At 45.4% G+C, this 23,920-nt stretch overlaps 1 protein-coding gene across 1 annotated transcript; it reads left to right on the top strand.

Moving 5' to 3' along the window:
• Positions 1-22: 22 nt before the first annotated feature.
• On the top strand, positions 23-21,995 carry LOC146186087 (ammonium transporter Rh type B-like). The gene is made up of 7 exons (XM_084605623.1): positions 23-704; positions 4,196-4,340; positions 7,904-8,067; positions 8,533-8,670; positions 11,913-12,046; positions 16,237-16,406; positions 19,066-21,995. Exons 1-7 carry the CDS (start codon positions 642-644, stop codon positions 19,266-19,268), a joined length of 1,017 nt encoding a protein of 338 aa, XP_084461749.1. The 5' UTR covers positions 23-641; the 3' UTR covers positions 19,269-21,995.
• The last annotated feature ends 1,925 nt before the right edge of the window (positions 21,996-23,920 follow it).

Here is a 23,920-nt window from a genome sequence, read left to right as displayed (position 1 = left end):
TCAATATCTCACCTGCTGGCTGTGCTAAGCTAGTATGTTGTACCAATGTCGTTGCATTTCTTCGAGTACTGTACAAATGGTACATTAGGCGTCTACCATAATCTATCAGGTCGTTTCTTGCAATATTTATGCAATAGTTTATTTTGTTAATTATGTAGCTCAACCGCTTCCAAGATAACAGGACGAGAAATGGATTCACTGAAAAACAGAAAACGACTAGAAGAACTGGCGGTTTGGCTTTCCTGTGCCTGATTGGGCCCTAAATGCTCGCTTGCACGTCATCTCAAACGAAGGGTACGAATAAATTTTAAAGCTCAGTTCGCTTTTTTTTTATCTGCTGTGATGCGCATCAAAATGACCGGCATATTAATATGTTGCCTAACGTTCTTGAGAATACGGACAGATGTCCGTGCTAATGTCCGTGCTGTTAATATCCGTCTCATGTTTTCTGCCTGCATCGTTCTCTTCGCGCTACAATTGCGCACTTAGCGTAATAGCGGTGGCAGAAGCGATGGCTAACTTTCGTCAAACCATTTTTGTTTTCTCTTTCGAGCTTTCTGGGCGCCGAGTTCTCAGCGGTCACCTTTCTCATATCCTTGGGCGCGTTACTGGGCAAGACGAGCATCATCCAGAACGCCGTCATGGGGATCGTGGAGACCGCACTGGGGGCAGGCAACGAGTACCTGGGAGCAGATGTGCTGCAGGTGAAGTACAACCTGGTCTCATTTGCCGCTGATATCAATTCTCACTCAAATATTGGTCGCTGTATCAATTGAAATGTCAGCCCCCTTTTGCGGATCAACCAAGTGCGGATCAACCATCTTCGGCGGCCGCTATTCCGTGCATGTTATCGTAGCGGTGCCATTTTTCTTCTTGAAAAAACAAGCTCGAAACAGTGTGCTCGCAATGTTCATAATGTCACTTCTCAACATTTTTTGAGCATTTAACTCTTTCAGTAACTAAGGAAAGGAAGTGTAATCAGGAAATTATCAGGTATGCATGCGGTTTTTAAGAGTCCCAACGTCGCTAGAGTACTGATTTGAGAGTAAAAATAAGGGAGCCATCTTGTGACGGTTTCTGCATAGTGCTCATCAAAACTATTACATCTAGTTGTCGGAGTGAGATGGAAGGTGACAGCGAGTGAGATGAAATATGGCCGAGGTTTTCAATCCCGGTCTTGCTGCCACTCTATGGTGTTTAGTATCCATACCAGCGGAAGGAAATGAAGGGGCCTAGGGGCAATTCAAACTAGACTGTTTATTTCCAGCATGGAGCTGCCTTGTACTTGAGTAAAATGTTCATAATTGCAGTTATACGGTTTGAGAGAAAATGGAACTGTAGCTGGTACAGGGCGCAACAATTGTAATGGCAGGCTGAAAATATGCTCTCGGTACTTTGATTAATAATGGCTATTGCACTCTGAACGTCTGAATAATTTCGACACACCTCACAGTTATAGACATCAGATTTTGCGCCACCTTTTTATTTCCTTTCATAGCGACAGCTGTGGAGAGGACTCCAGCTAACAATTATTACTATTTTATTCTAGTGAAACATTCATCGGAAAAAAAAAAAAATCTTGGGTTATACAGGCCTTTGTGTCGTGCATGCAGTTACTACTAGAACGCAGCTTCTGATGCATTGCGCCTTACGACTCTTCCAGCTGACAAATGGCCACCACCGGTCGCTGCTGTCCATGCTCGCGTAGAAAAGGAAGGTATCTTGAAGCTGATGGCACTTCGAACCTTCGTACCAGTGCTATAGGTGTCTGCTTTCAAGACACGCGCTTCTGACGGTCGCTTCTGGCAAATAGTTCCTTCTGAATTTAATAGACCGACCTTTTTGTTTTCCTTTTTTTTTTTTTTTTTTTTGCGTGTGTCACAGCGGCTTTCTTAAAAAAAAAAAAAAAAAAAGACACCAGATAGAGAGAAAGAGAGGAGGCAGGGGGGGGGGGTTCAGTTGTCACGAACGCTTCGAAGTGCGCGGGTCCTGCCATCTCCTGAAAGAAAAGCCGGGTTTTCCATAGCGGGGCCGAGTTTATAGCTCATCCTCGTTCGCGGTAACCGATTTGTGCGGTCACAGTTGTTCATTGTATCTGAGATGCAGTCCATTATGGTTACCATAATTAGCCCGGCGCTCATTCGTAAAAGCGAGTGTTCGTTTATAACTGCGGCCGTTGTGAATGGATTTACTCTAGTTTGTTTTTTATTCTTTTCAAGCTTATAACGTCTCCCCTTTTATTGCAACGCGGTACCCCAGAGAGCAAGGCCAACTTCCGTTTATTGGGCTTCAAGGACATTCCTCGGCGGCCTTGTTTCGTCCCCTCAAAATAAAGGAATTTCAGACACTTTATCTCAGTGTCCCCTTGAAGACACACTTTGTTTTTTGGTGGTTTTGGAATTGAAGCAATGCTTGCCACGCTAATTGGTCGTCATGCGTTGACGTTAGAGATCCGGACACAATGGCGTCTCTGTGACAGCATGATAACCTTGGACGCGCTGTACCGTAAAAACAAAAGGAATACGTCCAATGAGGTTGGTTAGGGGGAGAATAGCGAGTTCCTTATCCGTGTATACGTTTGCAGAATACCCGAATTCAAAAGTTGTGCGAGGCTATACTTTTGTTTTTCTATAATATAGCAACTACATGAGTACCCCTAAATTTTATAAAACTGCTGTAGCTTATATACTATTGCTTATAATCCGCTACCTCTTATGTTTGCGACATGCTTCAATGACGCCGGTTACAAAGCAATCTTTCATGTTGTTGCTTAAGCCACGAAAAAAGCTGACATTTAAGAGATAGCTTTCTTAAATATTTGTTCTTCAATTTTTTTTTGCATTTGATTCACCGTGCCATGACCGTTCAGTAAATTACTAATGGATTTCAGATTATGGAACCTGGTGCGGCGTGGTAGAACACGTTATTAAATAGTCCATTTATCGGGTGCATATTCATTGTATATACGGAAATTCGCTGCTGAGTTGCATGCTCTGATGGGTGTTTTCTTTCTAGTAATAAATAAAAACATAGCGTGCAGACTGCAGAGAGTACCTGTGTCGTGAAAAATATATAATTTTGAAGAAAGGTGAACTTTTACATAGTTTTATTTGACCCAATCTCGAAAAATAAGCAAGGCTAAATTGAATGACTTTTAAAACTTTGTGTCAGTAAAAGAAAACAAAAAGTGGCTGAGAGAATCGAATGTAAATAAGTCAGTGTGGTGCAGCTACACCTAAATAGTGATCTTTTGGGATTTTTCGGAACGCTGACATTTCAGAGCGCGTTGTTCTACGAATAGGTCAAACGTAACCATGTGTTATAAATGGTTTAGTGCACGTTTCACCGAAGTTTGTCTACGTGAAGCCTTTCCTTTCAACATGAAATAACATGAAGCACTAAATAGCCGAAATGGATTTCGATCCCGCGGTGGCGTATACACACCAGCCTCGCTTGCCACTTCATTGGACGACTGCGCCATCACCACAACCGAACATCTCACGCATTTAGCTACAAATCTCGTGCTATGCTTTGAATGTCGTCAACTCATGATGCACGAATGGATCTATAGAACATACCACTGTGTCACTGAAGGTGCTTCAAGCGACCCCAGATAACTAATGCGAAAGCATTAGTAGGCTACGTTGGCGCCGGAAGTGTCCGCAAAACGTGCCGCCGGAAGTTAGTCCCTTAGTGACGTCATTGCCAAATGACATCGTCATCCAGTGACCAGATGAGAGTTGTAAGTCTTGCTTGGTATAAAAAAGTGCTGTATCACCAACGAGTCGTGACTTATTAATCATGTGACATGCAAGTGTCGAGTCATGTAATTTACGAGTCATGAGTCGTGGGTCATGGGAAAAAAAGTGCCGAGTCATGCCATGTGGGTAACTAGCTGTAGAAAAGCGTCGACCAGGAGCCACCAACGTCGCGCCAACTCTAATGCTTTCGCAGTCTCGCAATGAAGTTTCTGCAGTGATGTCTAAGTTATTTTTAGTGCGCTGCAACTAAGGTTTCCATTCATCGCTTTCGCCGATCCTCTCCTGAAGTCTGTTTTACTTCGAAAACCGAGCCTCGAACCGAAACCGAAGTGAAACCCAACGTGCTAGCGCATCTTATTCTCGTTTGGCCTAACGGTGCTAAATCGTCAGTGTTTTTTCTTTGGCGAAATGAAAGTCTCCCTTCTTTCTTCCAGGCTGTTGACCCTGGTGGCTCTATATTTCTGCACACCTTCGGAGCTTACTTTGGTCTGGCGTTGGCATTTGTCCTGCATCGGAAAGACCATGTTGGTCATCGCGGCGAGGCCTCATCGTACGCTTCTGACGTCTTCGCCATGATTGGTCAGTGGCGCTGCAGTAACTCTGTTCGCGAATATTTGTGACGGAACACTTAGTAAGCATACATGTTCAATCAATCAATCAATCAATCAATCAATCAATCAATCAATCAATCAATCAATCAATCAATCAATCAATCAATCAATCAATCAATCAATCAATCAATCAATCAGCTAATCAATTTTTGCAAAAATAAACATGTCCAAAGTATTTTGCGGCCAGTAGTCTGTAAAATGTCGGCAATAACCATTAGGTCAGTCACTCGAACTCTTCGTGAGATTACGAAGTTAAACACGTGAAGGATTGACAGGCACACTATTAACATTTGGTTCGCTAAGTAATAGCGTTTTTATATACAATCGAAGTTCTAGCTTATTTGGTTCTTGTTCTGCCAACAAGGAACTGTATTGTTGCGGACCCATAATGATTGTTACAATTAACAGGAGCAAGGTTGCGGTATAGTTGTGTAGTTGATCGCGGAATGTAGATAAACTATTGGGGAGGGGGCAAGTTAGTGTTCAGTATATTTCTTGTACCTATGATCATGCTTTAGAATGTTGTGGGGCCGAAAACTAACGCGCACAGAGTTAATCGAAGGCGGCGCCTCTTCTTTAACCTGGCTAAAGAGGGTTTGCAGGAAGTCCCCTGCATGTGTCGCTTTATTCAGAGTCCATTACGGCTGACACGGGCGATGTTTTGCTGCCACGCAAGCGCCGTTTTCCTTGTTGCGTAAAGCGTGTAACTGGGAAAAGGGGAACCCCCGTCCCAGTAATTCCCCGTCAGCTCAGGGTCGCAATGTATGCTGCTTGAAGGACATACAAAAGGGGGCAGCATAATAACCACGCTTTCAACTAGCCGCCGTTCAAGGTTTCATCGACCGAACTAAGTTTTTTTGTTGTTGTTCCAGACTAGATTGATAGCTTGAACAGTTCTGGAATAAGATGAGGAAGGTCACTCGGTTTGACGGCTTAGTGGTGGTTCAGTGTGCGTCTTGGCTCCAATTGATACAAAAGAAGTTACGCCAGTTTAAATGCGTACTCTTTGCTTTACAATGAAGCGTTTTTCTGCGCCGCGAAATTTGTTTGCAGTCAGCTTTGAGCACACATCCTAAATTCGGCCTTCCTGTCCAGTCAGCCCCACCCTGGTAAAGTATAGCGTAAAACACAATACTGCGTGGTGCACATTGTAAACCGCGTTCATTCATGAGGTCTCATACTGTGAGGCTGGTTACAACTGCGCGATGTTTCTCGCATCCGTTGATAAGTGCCATATAGGTAAGTGAAGTATCAAAAAGATTACATTTTCACTAATTTTAGGTTTTGTATGGGTGATGTGACCTCTAAATTACCAGCTGGGACAGTAGTGCGCTGTGCATTTTTCGAGATCTAATTCATATTGATAAACACACCAGATATACCAGCTACGCTTTGAGGAGCCATACTCTTTCGAACGGCAGTTAAAAGCATGAGTGGAGTTTAGTAAACAGTACTTGATGTATCGCGGGAATGCTGATAAATGGACGTTTTTTGTTTCTTTCCTCACACGCCTCGGGCTTAGACGCATTGTGTTTCAGCATAAGATCTGGCATTATGATATTTATTTGCTAATTATAGCAGTACGTGCAAATAGAAGAACAGTAGCTCTTGCCAGTACGTGGTTATGACACATTTTGTGGACACTCAGTGTTATGGACTAAGAGTGCGACACAAGCAGAGGATGCACTGGCGTTTGATCTATCTTGCTCTCTTATATGTAATTAAAATAATCCAAGTTGAAAGAACATTCTTCCGTTATCGGTGGAATATTTAAACGTCTATTATGATGCCCACTTCCATCTGGAGTGCGATTCGCACATGCTCAATGAACTGCTTTGGGCATATGCGTTTAGTACTTGGGTCGGAAGGAGACTGCAGCCATGAAATTAGGAGACGCCTGCTTCTGGGAAAGAGAGCAATGATTAGCCTTGACCGCCTAGTAAAGAGCAGAGACATTAGTCTGCCAACCAAGATCCGTATAACTCGTGCTATGGTATTTCCAGTTGTGATGTATCGATGCGAGAGTTGGACTGTTAAAAAGGCTGACCGCCGAAGAATTGACGCGTTTGAATTGTGGTGCTGGCGAAGACTCTTGAGAGTTCCGTGGACTGCCAGAAGATCAAATCAGTCAATATTGTCGACCATAAACCCTGACTGCTCATTGGAGGGTCAAATTCTAAAGTTAAAGCTCAGCTACTTTGGTCATCTGATGAGAAGAGAGGAGTCGCTGGAGAAATATTTGATGTTGGGAAAGGTTGAGGGTCACCGGAGAAGGGGTAGGCAGCGAACGCGATGGTTAGATGGCATCATCGAGGCACTGCAGATGAAGTTATGTGATGTTAGGAAGATAGTGAGAGACCGGAAAGCGTGGCGTGACATGGTCCATAGGGTCACGAAGAGTCGGACGCGACTGAACGACTGAACTGAACTGAAGAATATATCTCTCAGCGGAGCTTCCATTTAGAACTACACTATAGATTACAGCTTTTTAATGCTTTAGTATTTTAGTTGCCACCACAAAATAAATAGATGTCTCAGTTCGGGAACAACTGTCCGGCATCTGGTGTTCCCTGTTGCCTACTAGCTGCCAAATGTAAATGGTAGCATTCGGGAGAGAACGAAATACCTCCTCCACTTGTAGCGGGAGGAGGAAAAGGCCGGAAGCACGGCGACCGGGGACAGAGGAGACTATGACGCGGGCAGTGGAATGCACGCAACTTGAAGGCAGTTGCCACGGAAATAACCCGGTTGGTGGACACCGCGTATGGTGGAGGCTAAAGAGGATAGTGAGCTGAGTGGAGAAGCGAGATACCGGAGCGATGCGCGCATCAGAATACCTTGAAGTTATTGTCTCCAATCTTCTCTTGCCGGTGCAATGACGCACTGTGACGCTTGTGAAGCAGTCGGCGTACACAACGTCGGAGACGTGCGGCGAGCTCGACGAGCCGCACAGCAGCGACCTCGCAGAAAGCGTCAGCGACACACGGGGGATCCCGTTCTCGAACAGAAAGCAAGTAAAGCACGCAAGTTAAAGGAAGTACAAAGAAGACTAAGTGGGCGATGAAAGTGGATGTAAATAAGCGTTTGGGATGTGTCATGTCATGCAAATTAGAAGGAAAGTTTAATGCTAAACATTTCTGTTGGATCCGCCCACAGATCGGATCACCCATCAATTTTTGAGCCCACTTTCTTTTTATTACCGTTTAGTATAGTTTCAGTTCAGTCAAAACGAATTGATTAGCCAAGTAGATTTCGCCACCTGTTATGTTTGGAAGGTGGAAGGTGGATACTTCGGAGCACACCGGACGTCGAGCAGGTTTTCCTGAACTTAGGAATTTATAATGGTTAAACATTAAAGCGCTGTTGCTTTTGTTTTTCGCAATATTGACGAATTTGTCTCTCGGCGATGACACAGGGCGGCTTGCGTTGCCAGCTTGAACACTCCACAACCTTCCACCTCCTAGCTTCCAGCGCTTGATGTTTTTACAACTCTGACTGTTATGTATGTGGAACACACTCTCACTCACGCAGGCACGCTGTTCCTGTGGCTGTACTGGCCGAGCTTCAACGCCGCGACGGTCCAAGGAGCTGAGAAGCACCGGGCGGTGATCAACACTTACCTCGCTCTGACGGCGTCTTGCCTCACTGCTTTTGCCGCATCGTCTTGTCTTGATGGTCGAGGAAGACTCGACATGGTCTGTTGCACGACCTTCTGTTTGACTTTTCCTATTGCCATTCCAAGGACCCTCTGCTAAGATATGTGCAGGCTTGTGCAGAATGTTTTCTATTTTTTATTTTACTCCTGGTTGCACGATTGCTGGTCGTTGGGAAATTCGAAATTATTCGTCGCTCGCCACATGATAAGTTTGTTTACTGCGCATTAACAGATGAAAGTAAGGAGTAACAGACAAATATCATAGTGTTTTGGAAACCACTTACGCTGTGAATAAATGAACTGTGATTGCAGAAATAACAGTGAAGGATTGAATTTTGCCATATGGCGTGGCAACAGCATATTTTATTTTTGTGTTTCCTTTTTAAGCTCGTTTGTAAACTGGTTCTGATTCTCATGCGCGCTCCTGGAATGTTACAAAACAATTTTGACGTGCCCTGGATTAATACTAGCAATGCATTTTGCTTTCTACTGACTTCACTTGCAGGTGCACATTCAAAACTCGACACTTGCCGGAGGTGTTGCCATTGGCAGCACAGCAAGCATCTTGGCTGAACCCCACAGCGCTATTATTGTTGGAAGCATAGCGGGAGGGATCTCAGTCTTGGGATACAAGTTCATCACGGTGGGCACTATGTATACAGCATTCGAAACTTCTGCCTCGGCTATATGAGAATGAATTCAGGGGATTTCGATGAGGCTTTTTTATTTCACTGTTCTAGTATAGAGATTCTTTGCGGGATGAGTGAAACTTACTTGCTAATTTAGAATGCCATATGAAATTAGAAGTTAAACAGTCAGTCGCAATTAAAGCGTCTTAAGCGAATATGGACCGCATTTAACAACAGACTGAAGCTTTACATCGTTTCTTACGTCTAAAGAAGTGCTAGCAGAGAGTTTTGGCTAAAATTTTATTATGCGAAATCGCTGTTGCACGCGTTTTGCTCTTCTGTTGCCAAGCGTTGTGTGGTTGGCTGGAATGAGACATGCATGCATACATACATACATACATACATACATACATACATACATACATACATACATACATACATACATACATACATACATACATACATACATACATACATACATACATACATACATACATACATACATACATACATACATGCATACATACATACATACATACATACATACATACATACATACATACATACATACATACATACATACATACATACATACATACATACATACATACTTACATACATACATACATACATACATATGTACAGTCAAGGACAAAAGTTTACGGGACGCGAGTTCAGGGGAAAATATTTATTTCTGCTCGGTCGCGTAAATATGGAGAATGAAATTACTTGGTCACGAGGGGACATGCGCGCCACATTCAGAGAAAAAAAAATGCACATGCAAACTAGCGAGGCAACGAAGAAATAAATGTTTTTCCACAAATACGTGTCCCGAAAACTTTTGTCCCTGACTGTACGTACGTACGTACGTACGTACGTACTGAATTTATGGATGGATGGAATATAGGAGCGGCCCCTATGAAATGGGGTGATGGCAGTTGCCACCGTGCTCGGTTGCTCGACTGCAGCTCCATATTGCGGGAATTGCCGTTGTTTGGCAACGCGCTGTCATCCAGTTGTTATGCTCAGCAAAGCAATACAAAATTCGCTCGAGGTAGTAGCTTCTGGATGAGTACTTTCACACTCGTAGCCGACTGCGTTCAGATCTAATTTAGCTTTAAGCTGTTTGCGGTAACCTGTCCCATTTATAACCGCACTTTGATCACAGCATGAGGTATACGTGTGTTCGTTTCGCGAGACAATTGATTTTTGACGTCCCTAAGAGCTCATGATAGCGAAAAAAGAAATTAACACCTCGCCCTAATGCCTTAAGGTCACCGTTCTATTACCATGCCTTCTTTTCCGCTTCATCCGACTTCGAACGCCCCCTGCAATGAACGTTTTCAAGATCCTTTCCTGATTTTGTGACGCATATAACGGAGATTATTTGATGGGGTGATTTTGCGCGGACCTACATAGGGTAAAGCATCGTAGGAACAGTACGGGGAAACTCCAGGCTTGCTGGGAAATACTACGACGTAAGTTATACTGACGCAACCATGCCATTTCCTTGATAATGATCAAATAGGTGACGCGTGCTTTTTAGTTTTTATAGCGGTAGCCATGCTCCCTTGGCACACACAAATGCTTCCGTCCCGGTCATTTTGAGAATAGAGGGACGCCGTTTAGTGTTGGTGGCTTGATTAACATACGTTCGGACGCTGTCAGGCACCATTTTCGCGACCTAGATAGATGAGTGTCGTCATGCTTCAAGCAAGGCAGACAGACAGCCTGCAGAATGCTACTTCGCTGTAAACAGGCCTTAAACGCATTGAGAAACCAATAAAGGAACGTGGTTCTTGATTCGTAGTGCTGCAGATTTCTTGAGCTGGCACCGAGTCACATATGAAAGTTATGTAACCGTGTAAGGTACCTTAGTAGTGTAGATTAGTCGAGTCTCCTGGCGGGCTAGTTTTTGAGATTCGTTCTTCTTCGGAACTGCGCGAATAAAACAAGTTCAGCGGTCTTTTTATATCCTCTGCAGCCACCAGATCAAAAAAAAAAAAAAGAAAACCAACATTACCTAAACATAGCGATTCTAGAGCAACACTAAAAACCACGGGCCCATTTATCTGCATGTAGTGTCCCACCAACACGTGACATCGATAAGATCTGAAGAGCACGAAGCAAAGAACCAAACACAAAACCCCCCAAAATCTAATGTCATCCAGGCGAAGCTTCCGTGGCCTAGACCACAAGCACCGTGTGTGTGCTATGTCTTTGCTGTCCTTGTTTTATTCGCGCAGTTTTGAAGATTGTGTACGTTGCTGGGTCAGTTGGTGAATCGACATAATGAATAAACTTTGCGCAAAACAAAACGGCACACTAAGAATAAACACACCCACACACTCACACGAACGCAAACCTGTAAGTATATTTTCAGGAAATATAGTTGCAAGTTCGCGCACGTGTGTGTGTGTGTTTCTTCTTAGTGTCCCGTTTTGTTTAGCGCAAAGTTGCTTCGTTATGTAATGTACCTTGCGGTTCAATGCGATCGCGTTAAACGTCCCCGCCTCCTTGAAAATCCGGCAGTGGTGGCGTTGTGGGCTGAAACTCGCGAGCTGGACTCTGGCAGGTGGTAGTCGGCTGTTGACACTGCCGGGCACTGATTGGTCCGCTGGTAACGTGATTTCACAAGACCGCATGGCCGAGCTGGCACGAGCTGCCAACTCGGGCTGCTCCTTTGAGATGGGAATTGAACGCACCGGGACCTTTGCATTCCGAGCCAGGCATGCTACACCTAGACCACGTAGGCATGGTCGCACGGCTTGGATGAATTAAGGCTTTTTATCACTGTAGGATGGTTTCTCGCATAACGTGGTACGTATATAGCTTACGGTTGTATGCTAATGAGCAAGTGCGAGGTAACAGACGCACATATTAAGGAATTAGTGGTTAAGCAAGTACCAAAGTGCATATGCGCGAACGGGCATCCGCAATGGAGCCAGAGACGGGTGGAGGTCAAGTGTCTACCATAACTTTTCATTTTATTGTTAATGTGTATCGTTTTAGTGTGTGTGTGCGTGCGGGGGTGGGGGGGCGGGTTCAGGAGGGACAATATTTTGTTACCTGTTATTGTCTCGTTTTCTGTTTGCAGCGAAAAATAGCGGTGGCCTTGCGCACTCGTGCATTTATACGTTGTCTAAACGTGCGTGAGATTTTGGTTTCGTTCATTTCTTCGAGACGGTGGCCAGGAGAGGGGCTGCTTCGAAACAGCATTTTCAACCATGCTTTGCCCCTATCTGCCCACCTGCAGCCGTTCCTGTCCCGTCGTTGGAGCGTGCACGACACATGCGGTGTGCACAACCTGCACGGCATGCCGGGACTGCTCGCAGGCCTCAGCAGCATCATCGTGGCGGCCACGGTATCCAAAGAATCGCACGGCTACAGGTGGGCCCGCCTTTATTGGTGCGAAAAAGAAAATAGAAACGCTCGAAAAGGGATGCACTAGTACAGCCGTAAGCAAAAGTGATCGAGCAGTTTTTAGCTCAAGGTGCAGGACTGTAGTTCTGCACTAGCTCTCAGCCGTCGTGCTCTCACCCGAGAGGCGACATTGGAAAGTGCAGCTTGGTATCCGTACCTCCCAGCTCATAGCAAACGACGCTGCGTCTGCGGGGTGTCGGACGTCTCCTTTTCAGAACGCGAGCTGTTCACCGCTGACGGACCCGAATGGTTATGATGTTGCATGGTGAAAATTAACATTTGGCTGATGGTCAGCGCGGGTATTTGTATTTATGGACACATGTTTCGGTGGTAACAACCGACGAATACGGCCTCGCCAAGGTATTTTAGGTCCTGAGCTACTTTTGTTTGTTGTTGTTAAAGGCATAGTGTTGCGCGATATTGTTCTTTACTTTTGCAGACGAATAGCGTGTGACACTGCGGTTCGCGGCCCACTGCTTGGTCAGCGTATGACTCCGCTGCTGATTGCCTGAAGGAAGTATATAATCCTAGTCATGGAAGTATACACAATCGACTGTGTGACATCACACTCTTGTGAGCCAATGCACACTATAGCGCAATGAGATATGTCTTTCAGCAGATATTTGTTGCCGCCCTTTCAGCGCGTTTGAGCAGAATGCTGAAACCCTGAATTTACCACAGTACCAGTCCAACATATCTAGATACAGTCTGAGCAGCATCTTCAACTCGTATATTTATGTCGTACCTGCTTATAACGTTCTCGTACCAATGTCCACGCATCTTCACGCACGAACGCAGAGGAGGCTGCAGTGCACACATCGTGAAACTCGTCGCCGTAGTCAACGTCGCTTTCAGAGTGCAGCAGATCCACGGAAGCTTCGAAAAGGGCCACAGCTGCCGTGTTGTGGCAAGCGATACTTGCGACACATTGCGTGAATTTTAGCCGCTGTTAGGCTGGCGTACGGCCGGTCGCGAAAGGAGCGCTCCCCTCGTCCCCTAGTCGTGACAGGCTGTAGCTGGTAAGGCATACACGCGTATTCGTTCTGGCAGCTGCCGTCGTGCGCCAGTGTCGCGGCATCAGCGGCGATGCACACTCGCAGCACTGTTTGGCACTGATGCAGCACTTTTAAGAACTACCGCAGCCAGTGCAAGCCAAATCGAAAATACATTATACGAAGTACGTACCGAAGATCTGTCAAAGCTCCATTCTAGAGCTCATATCATGACAGCCAGTCAGAGAGCGGACGCTGCCACAACTTCCGAACTGGGAGCCTTGATGCTGACAGGGAAATGCGGTATCTGTACCAGTTCAAAGATTGTTGTGAAGCCTGTGAATCTGTAATGAGGTCATAGGTCTGTCGTGGGAAAAAATAGTAGCTGGCAGAGTGCGGCATTTTTTTGAACGGAAGCTCTTCTACTTGGGCGTAACTTCATCTCGCGGGTTACGAATGATTTTGAAGGACTGGCCAAGGTCAAAGTAGAGCTTGGACGAAAAACACAAAAATAAGCGAATCGTCTCCATGGCAAGACTTGAACCCTTATTTTTATATGCTCCAGCCGACTTCCTGTGAACGAGTCCGTAATTGCTGTCTAACGTAAGGACACCGGACTGCGTTGAGGAAAGGGGAAATGTCAACGGCGGCAGCTCTACGTCACATCATTTGAAAGACAATAAAATTTGATCAAAGTCAAGCTTTTTCGCCCGTATAACTGGGTTGAAGCATGCTTAAAACCCCAACGTTTTTTTCCACTTTTCTTGCACTGCTGCCTATAAAAAAAATATCTTTGAAAGGCACGTAACGGTGCGGTAACAGCGTCAGCAGGAGGATTATTTAAGTCCTTAGTGCAATCCAAAAAGGGTAAGAGAAGTTTCGCCTGTCACCTGAGTTTCTACGGGTGTGCATTAGCGAGAAAAAAGCAAATACAATTTAGCAGCGATCTATTGCACTGATGTGGAATAAATGCGAGAGTATATGTAGTAATGAGGAGCGCTTTAAAGACACAATTGGCAATTATATTGGGCTCTTTGCTACTGCTACCGCAATCATTGTATGCATCTGGCGCCATCTCGATGCAGTATTATCTATCTTTAGTCGTCTTTACGGTTTAATTTATCCTTTAATTTTATTCTTCATTTGCTCCTTACTCTTGATGCTTGAATTTGCTGCCATTCTTGGACATTATATTTTGCTGGATCTTCCTTGTCACTTTAATTTTGCTGAGTCATGTTTGTTCAACTTTATTTTGCTTAATCGCGCTTAATCAAAATGCCATGACTCACTGATGACGTTTGGTATCATTAAAATATATATCTACTACGTTACCTACTGTTACTCCTGTCAGCACTCATCTCCTCTTGTTTACCTTTTAGACACCACCTACGCACACCTCCTTTTCTAGCCTTCATACAAATGCCGACGGACAGGGTTTGCCTCCATCACATTGCTAATCGCCCCCAATTAAAAAAAAATTATAACCGCCTAATTGCGCTTAAATGCAGCGAGAGCAGACGCCGAACCGGCCAGTCGCCTCTGAGCCGCTAAAATTGACCTCTTGGAAGACTGAAAAGACCCTGTCGCATTCAGTCCCATACATCGTGGGCACTAGGAGCGGTGCTCCGCAGGTGCCACCTTTTGCGACATGTCCACTTCGGTCCTCGTTGACGCGGCTCATGCTGGCTTCAGCCCCAGCGCCCACGGGCTCGGGCCAGCCGTATTCTGTGGATGGTGCTGATAGCTTCCAGATTTGAAACAGATGAAATTCCAAGGCATATGCCCATTACCTTGCCCTTGAATCTTCTACGGTCCCATCCACGATCCTTGGCCGCCTGCCAGATTTTTCAGCTCATCCAAATGGTTCGAATAGAACAGCACTAGTAAAGAAAACATGGCTCGTGGAAGAAATTAGAACTAAAGCCAAAAGCGCGCTTGCGAAAATGGCGAAGCAGATCTCGCCGGCATGACCGCGCGGACATCGATAGACGACACCTAAATTGATCCCCCACTGCACTAGACTCCGGTAAAGGAATACTTCAAATGAATCTTGTAAGGCCATGGTGGCCATTTCTCCTGTTCCGGTGCGTCCATCAGAACTGTTCCGGTGCGTTCATCGAAGATGGTGGCTCAGATGGAAAAATTGGAAAAGCACAGCCGACCACGTCCGCGTCTCCCTCTAAGGCCCTGGCACTGTTCTTTCATCGCGCCCTTGAAGCGCGCGTGCTGATCGTAGGTATTCGTAGGCTCCACAAATTCCAGGCTCTTCCGGCAGACTAGGGGAAAGGAGCACAGCGCCGAGTCTCGGCTGCTGCAGGGTTCGCGCTATCTCAGAGCTCTCCTCTGTAACTTTTTTTTTTTGTTTTTTGTTTTCGAGATTTTGAACGTGGCTGTTTAAGGGCACGTCAAGTCACGATAGTCGGCTCTTGGTCAGGCTTCGACAACGGAAGTCGTAATAAGAGAGCTGCGAGCTCGAGTGTTGTTTAGCGTGACAGCTCGTGGTGCTGTCCCTATAGTTTGAGAGAGAGAGAGAGAGAGAGAGAGAGAGAGAGAGAGAGAGAGAGAGAGAGAGAGAGAGAGATACCATTTGATGAAAAAGAAAACAAACAAACAAACAGAGAATTTAGCCGGCGTTTAGATTTCGCTGGCATGCTACTCTTCGTAGGAAGGGGAATTGGGGAGGGAAAGATTGAAAAAGAATGGTGAGGAAATTAAAAGAAATGAAAGGGGAGATAAAATGCAGCCATTAAATGCGTTGTGAGATACATCGTGGAGGGCTGCACCAATCTGACATTATTTTGTATCTCCTTTCAGCAGTTACAGGTTTAATCGCTTGGCCAGCGCAGCAGTAGTCAGATGGAAGCGGTTCTGTTGCATATTGTCAATAAGGGAATCCAGAGACACACATTAAGCTCTTACATCTACGAATATGTGCGAGCACAGAATGCTCGTACTAATCCATGAACGAAACGGCATCACGAATAGATGTGCAGAACGGTGGTTAGTGATCTCGTCTGGGCACGGTGCGAGAAACGCGTACGGCGATGAAGACAAGTCGCTACCTATTCACTTGCGACAGAATTCAACATCGCAGTAGCCGTGATCGACGTTGCAAGTGCGTCTGGTGTCCTCGCTCATGGAGACGTGTCATGTTCACACTCGCAGCTTGTTCTCCATCTATCCGGCCAGAGTGGCCTACGTGAACTCTACCGACGGGCGGGGCGGCTTCAACATCACTTTAGGCCTTGACCGGTCCGCAGGGGAACAGGCCGCCTACCAATTGTGGGCACTGCTGGCTACGTTGGCCATCGCCATTTCAGGGGGCGCAGCCACAGGTATCAACTTTTTCAGTCGATATGTAGACTGCTACACTTCGGCGTAGACTTTGCTTGTTGTATGTACTGCTCGTGACTTTGCAGTGTGCATGTGATGGGGACAGAGAGGCAGCATACTTTTTCATTGCCATTGCAGCTTCGTGAGAGAAATGTTGAGCTTGCTGTGAGAGGAATATAGCCTGTCGGTGAGGCGGTATGTCGCACCGCTCAGCTCTTTGCACAGTGCAGCATATGCAAATGAGAACAGACGCGCGACGTTTCGAATTCATGCGCAAAAGCAATTTATTTCTGTCGACGGTCAAAAGCAGCGATGTAATGGTAATAACAGTAAGTTGCTGAAGCAAATACAAGTATCGAAGCTTAGGCAATTAGAAACTGAATCATCAGAAGCGAGAAATTCGTTTCAGCTACATTAGTTTCGATGCTTCTGATTATAATTCGCCTCTCCACCAACTGCCAGGAGCTCTTCAAACCCATTGATAATCTGTGTACGCTTGGAGACGTCCTTTCCTGGACTATGAGTAAAGGCTGCAAGGATGGAGCATCCGTAGCATCCGTAAAAATCAAAGTCGGTAAATGTCGCTACAAAAGTCGCAACAAAATTATCTCTGTTTGGTTATAGTCCGATTTTTTTAACGAACGATACGTCACTTAGAGACAATTATTTGGGTAAAAGACTCAAAAGTAGCTCGGGTTATCTTGGCAGGAGAAACAAGCTAACGGAAGAATAAAAATTGCTTAAACTAGTTAAATAAAGTATCTCCGTTCATCAGCCCCTGGACCTAGAATAAGTATTCTTGCCAAAAATACTTTATTTTGGAAATTCATTAGTGAAAGAGGCTGTATATACCGTTTTGTGAAAAGATATCCGCAGTACGATCATATTACAATGCAACAAAGGTTCACTAGCAAAGAGCTCTAAGGTTGATACCTTTTACTCCCTGCTTATTTTAGGGCATATAGAAGGAGACAGAAAGAATATATTTCAATGGAATATTAAGCCCCGAGGATATCCTAAGTCAGAGTCACTTAACCTACTGGTCCTCCAGTTGGTCCGATGCTAACAAAGCCTTCCACGTTGTGGGACTAGGGTGTGAAAATTAAGGGACTGAACGGTAGCGGAGTAAAAGAAAAGGCAGTGTTCTAAATTATCAGGGGTTAAGGAGCAATTTTGGTAAGCTCGGCAGCACCAGATACGTTACAGAAAAAAAAAAAAAAGTGGGCAGGAGTGATGATCGTATTTTAGGCGTATGCTTCGAAGAAAGTGTACCTGAGTGGAAATGAACGATATGTGCTTGGAGTAGGAAGTGTGCGAAGGGGCATCTAAAGAGAAGATATCGCAGGGCTTTGAGCGGGTACAGGAGCACACCTGTAAATTTTAGAAACGAAGTCGTGACGAGGTCGCCTAATTGGCTCCTGGCACGCTATCTTAATCATACTACAGATGAAAATATGTTTTTGTACAGTTATTATATTTTCAATGAAAGAATATCTGTTCTGTGTGTTTGAGGCCGAAGGGACTTTTAAAAAATTCAGAATGTTCGAGCGGGTTTCGAAACTTATTCAAAGCGTTGCGCTACTTTGCACGGCGGTATAACAGGCCAGCCTGCAAAATCTGTGCTTCCTAACCATATTCAGAAGAGATTTCTGTACTCGTCGTTCGTTTGAGTTTCATGGTAATAATGGCTTGGTTTTAATGGTGCGAATGCAGGTTGGGTATGGAGTGGCGCACGAAACTGAGTCAGCAACTTTACTTACCATTTCACCTCAGATAAACTGCCTTAGACTACATTACTGACAATGCGAATTTTTCACGAGCACCAACCACCACACAAGAGAACGCGGAAACCAGGCTAACAAGTTAACCCTTTGTGCTTTTTATAGCCTCTAGGATCGAAATGTGCTGCGGACGCCTCCACAACATCTAAAACCAAAGAATGCATAGGTACCTTTAGGGATGTAACCGACAACTTGAAGAAAGACCGGAGGATATATCCGCCACCGGTTAGATCCCTGAGTAAAAAGGAATCGTACGACTGGAGAAGACTCCAAGCTCGAAATTTCTTTTCGCCCCTGTGGAGGAGTTGGACGGGTGCCAGAGGGCGGAAGAGGGACGGTGCAGAAACCGAAATTTGTAAATTTTGCGGCCACGTGGCAACATTAGAACATATAATATGGAGATGCGTTCGTGCCCCAGGGCGCAACGCGATTAAAACTAGCGATCAATGGGAGACCACGCTAAGAAGCTCCGACGAAAAAACACAGCGATTCGCCGTCCGCCTGGCGGCCGAGGCTGAAGACCTCTTCTCCTAGACGAGGCCGGGTGTCCTCTGGCCGCGGTGTGACAGACTGCCTCCCCGGACGCCTGCGTGCGGACACGTAGGTGGCTGCTGCACCATATTCGGCGGAAATAAATGTTCTTCCTCCTCCTCCTCCGAAGGTGGAGCAGGGTTTCTTTTCACAGACAAATGTTTTTTCGCGCTACCTTGTCGGTATGTGGAATTACTTTGTGTTATGCACTGCTAGCTAGCAGAAATTAGCTATGATATCATCTCTTCACCGTCGATGCATATTGCAATTGTTAGTTGCTAGTGCACACGTTAGGAATTCATGCGGCGACGCCATTTTGCTCTGCCCGCTTAACAATGCGTCTGCGCAGGACTTCTTGTGCGGCTCGAATGCTTCGACCCAGTGGACAGTGCGGAGCTCTTCGACGACAATCTCGCTTGGAACGTTGCCGGACCCGAGTCACCCACATTCGTCGAAGTGAAGCCAAGGAGAGCGTCTCCTCCCAGAAGGCCCCAGATACGATTCAAGAACCGCGTCGTGAGCATCATGCGCGATTCAAGGCTCAAGCACTAGATGAGCACTAGATGCCCGGAGACCAGAATGGGCTAGTTATTTGAAAATTATAATATTTATCAGATCTGTAGGATTCGGTAGTTCTCAGATTACAACAAGCTTTGCGGTGGACTCTAACGTAACCCTCTTTGCGAAGGAAGGCATCGATCACGGATGTCTATAAGCCGAAAACTGAAAACGAGATATCGTGTCCCACTTTATCAAGGACTTTCGCCAAGTCAATGCAAACAATAGTAACTTGCCTGGCTTCTTCTTACAGTGTATTTAACACCGAGCATGACGTGCAGATGTTGGATTGGTTAATATGGCGTATAATACCAGAGACTCGATGACAGCCTATTAGGCTAGGTCTTTGTTGGTTTATATGGTTTAACGTCCTAAAGTTACTTAGGCTATGAGAGATGCCATAGTCGAGGGCTCGAGAAATTTCGAGCATCTGGGTTTCTTCAACGTGCACTGACATCGCATAGTACACGGGGGCCTTGCTTTTTGCCTCCATCGAAAAGCTTTCGCCGAGGCCGAGATTTTATCCCGCTCGCTTGGGGTGATCAATCGAGCGCCCTGACCGTTGGGCTACTGCGGCGGGCCAGAACCTGTTAGGTGTAATGCAAAAGCTGCAGAGAGGAAGAAACTTCGCAAATATTTTGTAATTTTCATTACAAAACGTCACCAGACGTTACCATTTCGACAATCCCCGACTGGTGACATCTGTATCTTTGTGAGTGACTGAGCCTTAAGGTACGTCAGGCGGACTCCATACGTTTTCCTATGGGCCAATTGGTGTTCAGATCATTACAAGAGAGCCCCCGTAATATACTGTTTGGTCTGTTAAGCGCACGGCAAACACTGTGTCTATCGAATGTAGCGTTTTCTTCACAGCATTTTATCGCAGCGTGGGGAGTACAAAAACACTTCCAGCTATTTACATGCTAAATGGCGTACATTTGGTTTTGGCCGTGTGCTGAAATTTCTTTCGTGAGCGTGGAACCCTGTTTAATTAGGCGAGACGTTGTATTTCAGTCAAAGTAGAGTGCGCGTGCATGGGCGCTGGAAATTCATGCGTGTCGTGTGGCGATGGCTCAGTGGGATTGCAAGACTCGTGCTAAACGTGAACCCACGAGGCTTTTCTCCGTGTATGCCAACTTTCGCGTGAAAGAAGAGGCTGCAAAGTGGGCGCGTTCCACGCCCTCCTCGAAAATCACCGCTGTTTTCTGGGAAGTGGCTCGTACATACTTCCGCCTCGGCGCTGAAGCACGCCTTCGCTTCGGTAGGCACGGCGACTTGGTCGTCATCGTCGCTGCGCCACCGTAGGCGTCCAACAAATTGTGCAAAATGTAGCTTATGTCGTCATTGAGAAAAAGAATATAAAAATTTCAAAGATGAATGTTCTGTCTGCCGGTAAAGAGCAGTTTGGCGAAAATTCCTGCGTGTTGCGGACGGTTGCGGCGCAGTGGCAAATGAATGTTCTGCGGGATGCTGTAGAGGTCGGTGCAGATTCGTGGTATGGTTTAATTACAACAATACCTAGGTGAAAGATGACAAGAATGCTTACTCAGCTGGAGAGCGAACTTCCAGGGCAAACTCACATCACTGCCGGCGCACGTTGCGTTGCCTGCCGCCGTCGTTAAACATCGATTAATGGTGCTCGCCGCGTACAGCAGGGCGTGAATATGCCGATATATGGCACGTCATGAGTGGGAGTTCTGAGGATATTTTTCTACATGCGGAAATGTGCGTGTGCATTTATGATCGTAGTCTCTTCGTCCAAGTCAGTAGGTTTTATATTCAAAGGAGGTCGCGTGGAGAGGACTAGTTATGTGCATTATTCGCCGCATCGACTGAGCCACAACCGAATATCTAAGAATTCGAGAACATGTGAGATGCTCCGAGATTAGTCTCGAATGGTTGCAGGCAAGCACAACTGCTTCCGTATTATACCAGACTTTTCCAGCATCCCTTAGCTGGTTTATCTCGACATTTCTGCGCCAACTTTAAATTGAGCACTGCCGAATGCGACAGGCATTCTTACATCTACGGCCGACGAGCACACTTGCTGCTATCGCCGCCGCCGAGTTGCTTAATTCTTTTGAGGGCGCAAGTCAGCCCAATAAAGAGTTAAGTGCAAATAACACCAGCCTCTTCGTTTGCTGTCCTCAGTATCGTCACGACTACGTGACAACATAAATTGGAAGCCATAAAGCCAAGCTCATATGCGGCACTAAAAACTTCCAGGGGGAACGTTGTAATGGAGAAGCATCGTTCTTCAGCTTCAGCTAAGGTTTACTGTTACGCATTTCCATGTGGTCAATTACAGGGAAGTGCCTGTTTTCTCGACCCACCCATAAAACAGAGTTGATCATTTCCAGAACGTCTTGCAATGCTCCAAGTGGCGCGGAAATTTAACTTTGATGTTTCTAGTGCCTGGATCAAAAATCATATAATTCAGCCCTCTTGCGCGTTTCTCCTCCAGGCCAACGAGTTTGTACTCAAAAATGCTGGCCTCACAAGTTACCGTACGGACATTACTTGTCTGGTACTACTAAATGCACACGATCTGACGAAGGGGTCTAAACTTAGCGAGGTGACCTCAGCAATCAAGCACACCTACATTCATGTCTAGATGTCTGGTAATCACCTTTAGTTTTGAGGCAGTTGTCGAACATCGTAGGAGACAGACAATTTCGATGGAATGACCTAATCTTGAACCTTCCGCTGCGTAGCAAAATCTTGCTTTTAAAATGAGTTCTGCACTTGCACTGCCATAGAAAACCGATGCGGTGAGTTTTTCACCATAAGTGGTAGAAAACGACAAGCGTCATAAATGAGCATTTGCGGATATATTACCTGTTATGGAGCAACCTTACGATAGAGAAAAAATGCATTCGTGAACAATTTACCGTTGAAATAACGCGCGTGTCGATGCAATTTCCGGTAATGTATAAGCCTTTGGCAAAATAGTTTCTTCATGTTTCAAAACAAGTTCCACGAGTGCGTTTTAGCTTTGATGTCTGCATAACCACGGATGGTTTTATAGGCATGTGTCATTATCATGTGTCGTGCAATGACTGGATGAGCTTTGCAATCGGATCAGAGTATCGCGGTACACCCGGCGCACCCTTTATTACATATTTTATTCGAAGCGAAGTTTTTTGTTTTGTTTGCGAGGGGCTAGCGTCTCTGTCTGCTGGTCGCCATTTACAGCAACTGTTAAGTGTCTGCTTTTTGTTTTGGCGTCATAGGGCCACCACGAACGTAAATCCATCATATCTCAGAACGCGAAAAACCGGCCGGTGCTTTGGCCTACTACCAGATGGTACAGTCCTTACTCTAGCACTGAAGTGCATGGAAAATGTTTTTAAAAAGTGAGAAAATTTTCTCAGCGCGATGACGCTCGTCATCATAAAGTTTCTAAGGCGGCTCTCTCGCCATCTATCCACTGCGTATTTTATAACGTAAGTGTTTTCCTTCGCAACGCATTCGATAATTTTGACTTGCAAATTTGCGTTCCGAAATAAAGACAAATTACTACTAGCGTTCCTGTTCCATGCCTATTGTTTACGCTGTTCCTAAATGTTACTTTATGAACTTGCATTTCCGGCTGATGCAATAGGTGACAAAAGTCCCATGCGCTCGGCGTAATGTGTTACTAAACGTCCTGAAAAGTTTCATTTACAAATGTGGCGCTACTGTACTGAATATTTCTTCCCTGTAATAGTTTAAAACCTCGTTCCATGGTGGTACTTCGCGAAAGGAATGGCTTCCTTGCGCAATTTACGCGCGAATCAATTACGGACGACGTCCGCCTCGAATTTCAGCACCTTACAACCCTCCGCATTAATTTACTTTCAAGATCATCTATAATATTATCACATGCGTACCGTCGTCATCACCGCAAAACGTAATAATAAATTTCATCCTGCAGCTTTCTAAGTGTGCTAAATAATCTTTAAATGTTTCACTTGCTTCTTAAAACTGCTCACTCGCACCGCCGTTCTGCCAGTCTAGCTCCCACCTACACCGTCAGTGTAGGCGCTATGTATAGTCTTTAGAAAAAAGAGAAAAGCTCTCAGTCTTTGTGAGCAAAGAAGCTAAAACGCTTCACAACATCAGATTGCCTTCGCACACAGCTTCGCACACAGCTTCGCACACAGCTTCGCACACAGCTTCGCACACAGCTTCGCACACAGCTCGCATTTTTTTTTTCAACACCAAAGGAAGCCTGATGAATTTCCCTTGGCAAATTATGAGTGTCCCAATAGTTTTTTTTTGTCTACCTGCGGTGAATGTGTTTTATTGTGAGGGATTACAAGAGGCTAAAAAAAGAAACAGGGACATAGACGAATTTTCAACATGCCACTAGCATTGAATAATATTACCTGCTCCTGAACATGCCTTTCTATATATTTAGTGAAAGCCGCTCCACGACGTTAAGAAACAAACACTTGCTAGTCAAGATCGAGAACTGCTCAGTGATGACGGCATTTTTTTTATTGCATATTTTCACCTGATACACACGCAAAAAAAGCGCGCTCAAATTAAATTGCCTTGGTGTTGTTGCGCCACCAGCGTAAAATTTCTTGACCCTCCGCAGGTAGGATTTTGTTGTGGGGAGCTTTGTGAAATGCATACTATTAATCTTGAGGTGAAATCGG

Source organism: Amblyomma maculatum, chromosome 6, assembly GCF_055883805.1.
Source record: "Amblyomma maculatum isolate TAMU_Amacu chromosome 6, ASM5588380v1, whole genome shotgun sequence".
Classification (NCBI taxonomy): domain Eukaryota; kingdom Metazoa; phylum Arthropoda; class Arachnida; order Ixodida; family Ixodidae; genus Amblyomma; species Amblyomma maculatum.
Note: the sequence above shows the minus strand (reverse complement) of the source record. Positions and strands in the feature narration are given on the sequence as shown.

Bases quoted from the DNA above. Each gene is read 5' to 3' on its own strand.
- LOC146186087 (XM_084605623.1), top strand. From the start codon at position 642: ATGGGGATCGTGGAGACCGCACTGGGGGCAGGCAACGAGTACCTGGGA. The intron at 4,341-7,903 runs GTCAGTGGCGCT...TCACTCACGCAG, and splicing joins TGACGTCTTCGCCATGATTG to GCACGCTGTTCCTGTGGCTG. The intron at 12,047-16,236 runs GTGGGCCCGCCT...TCACACTCGCAG, and splicing joins AAAGAATCGCACGGCTACAG to CTTGTTCTCCATCTATCCGG.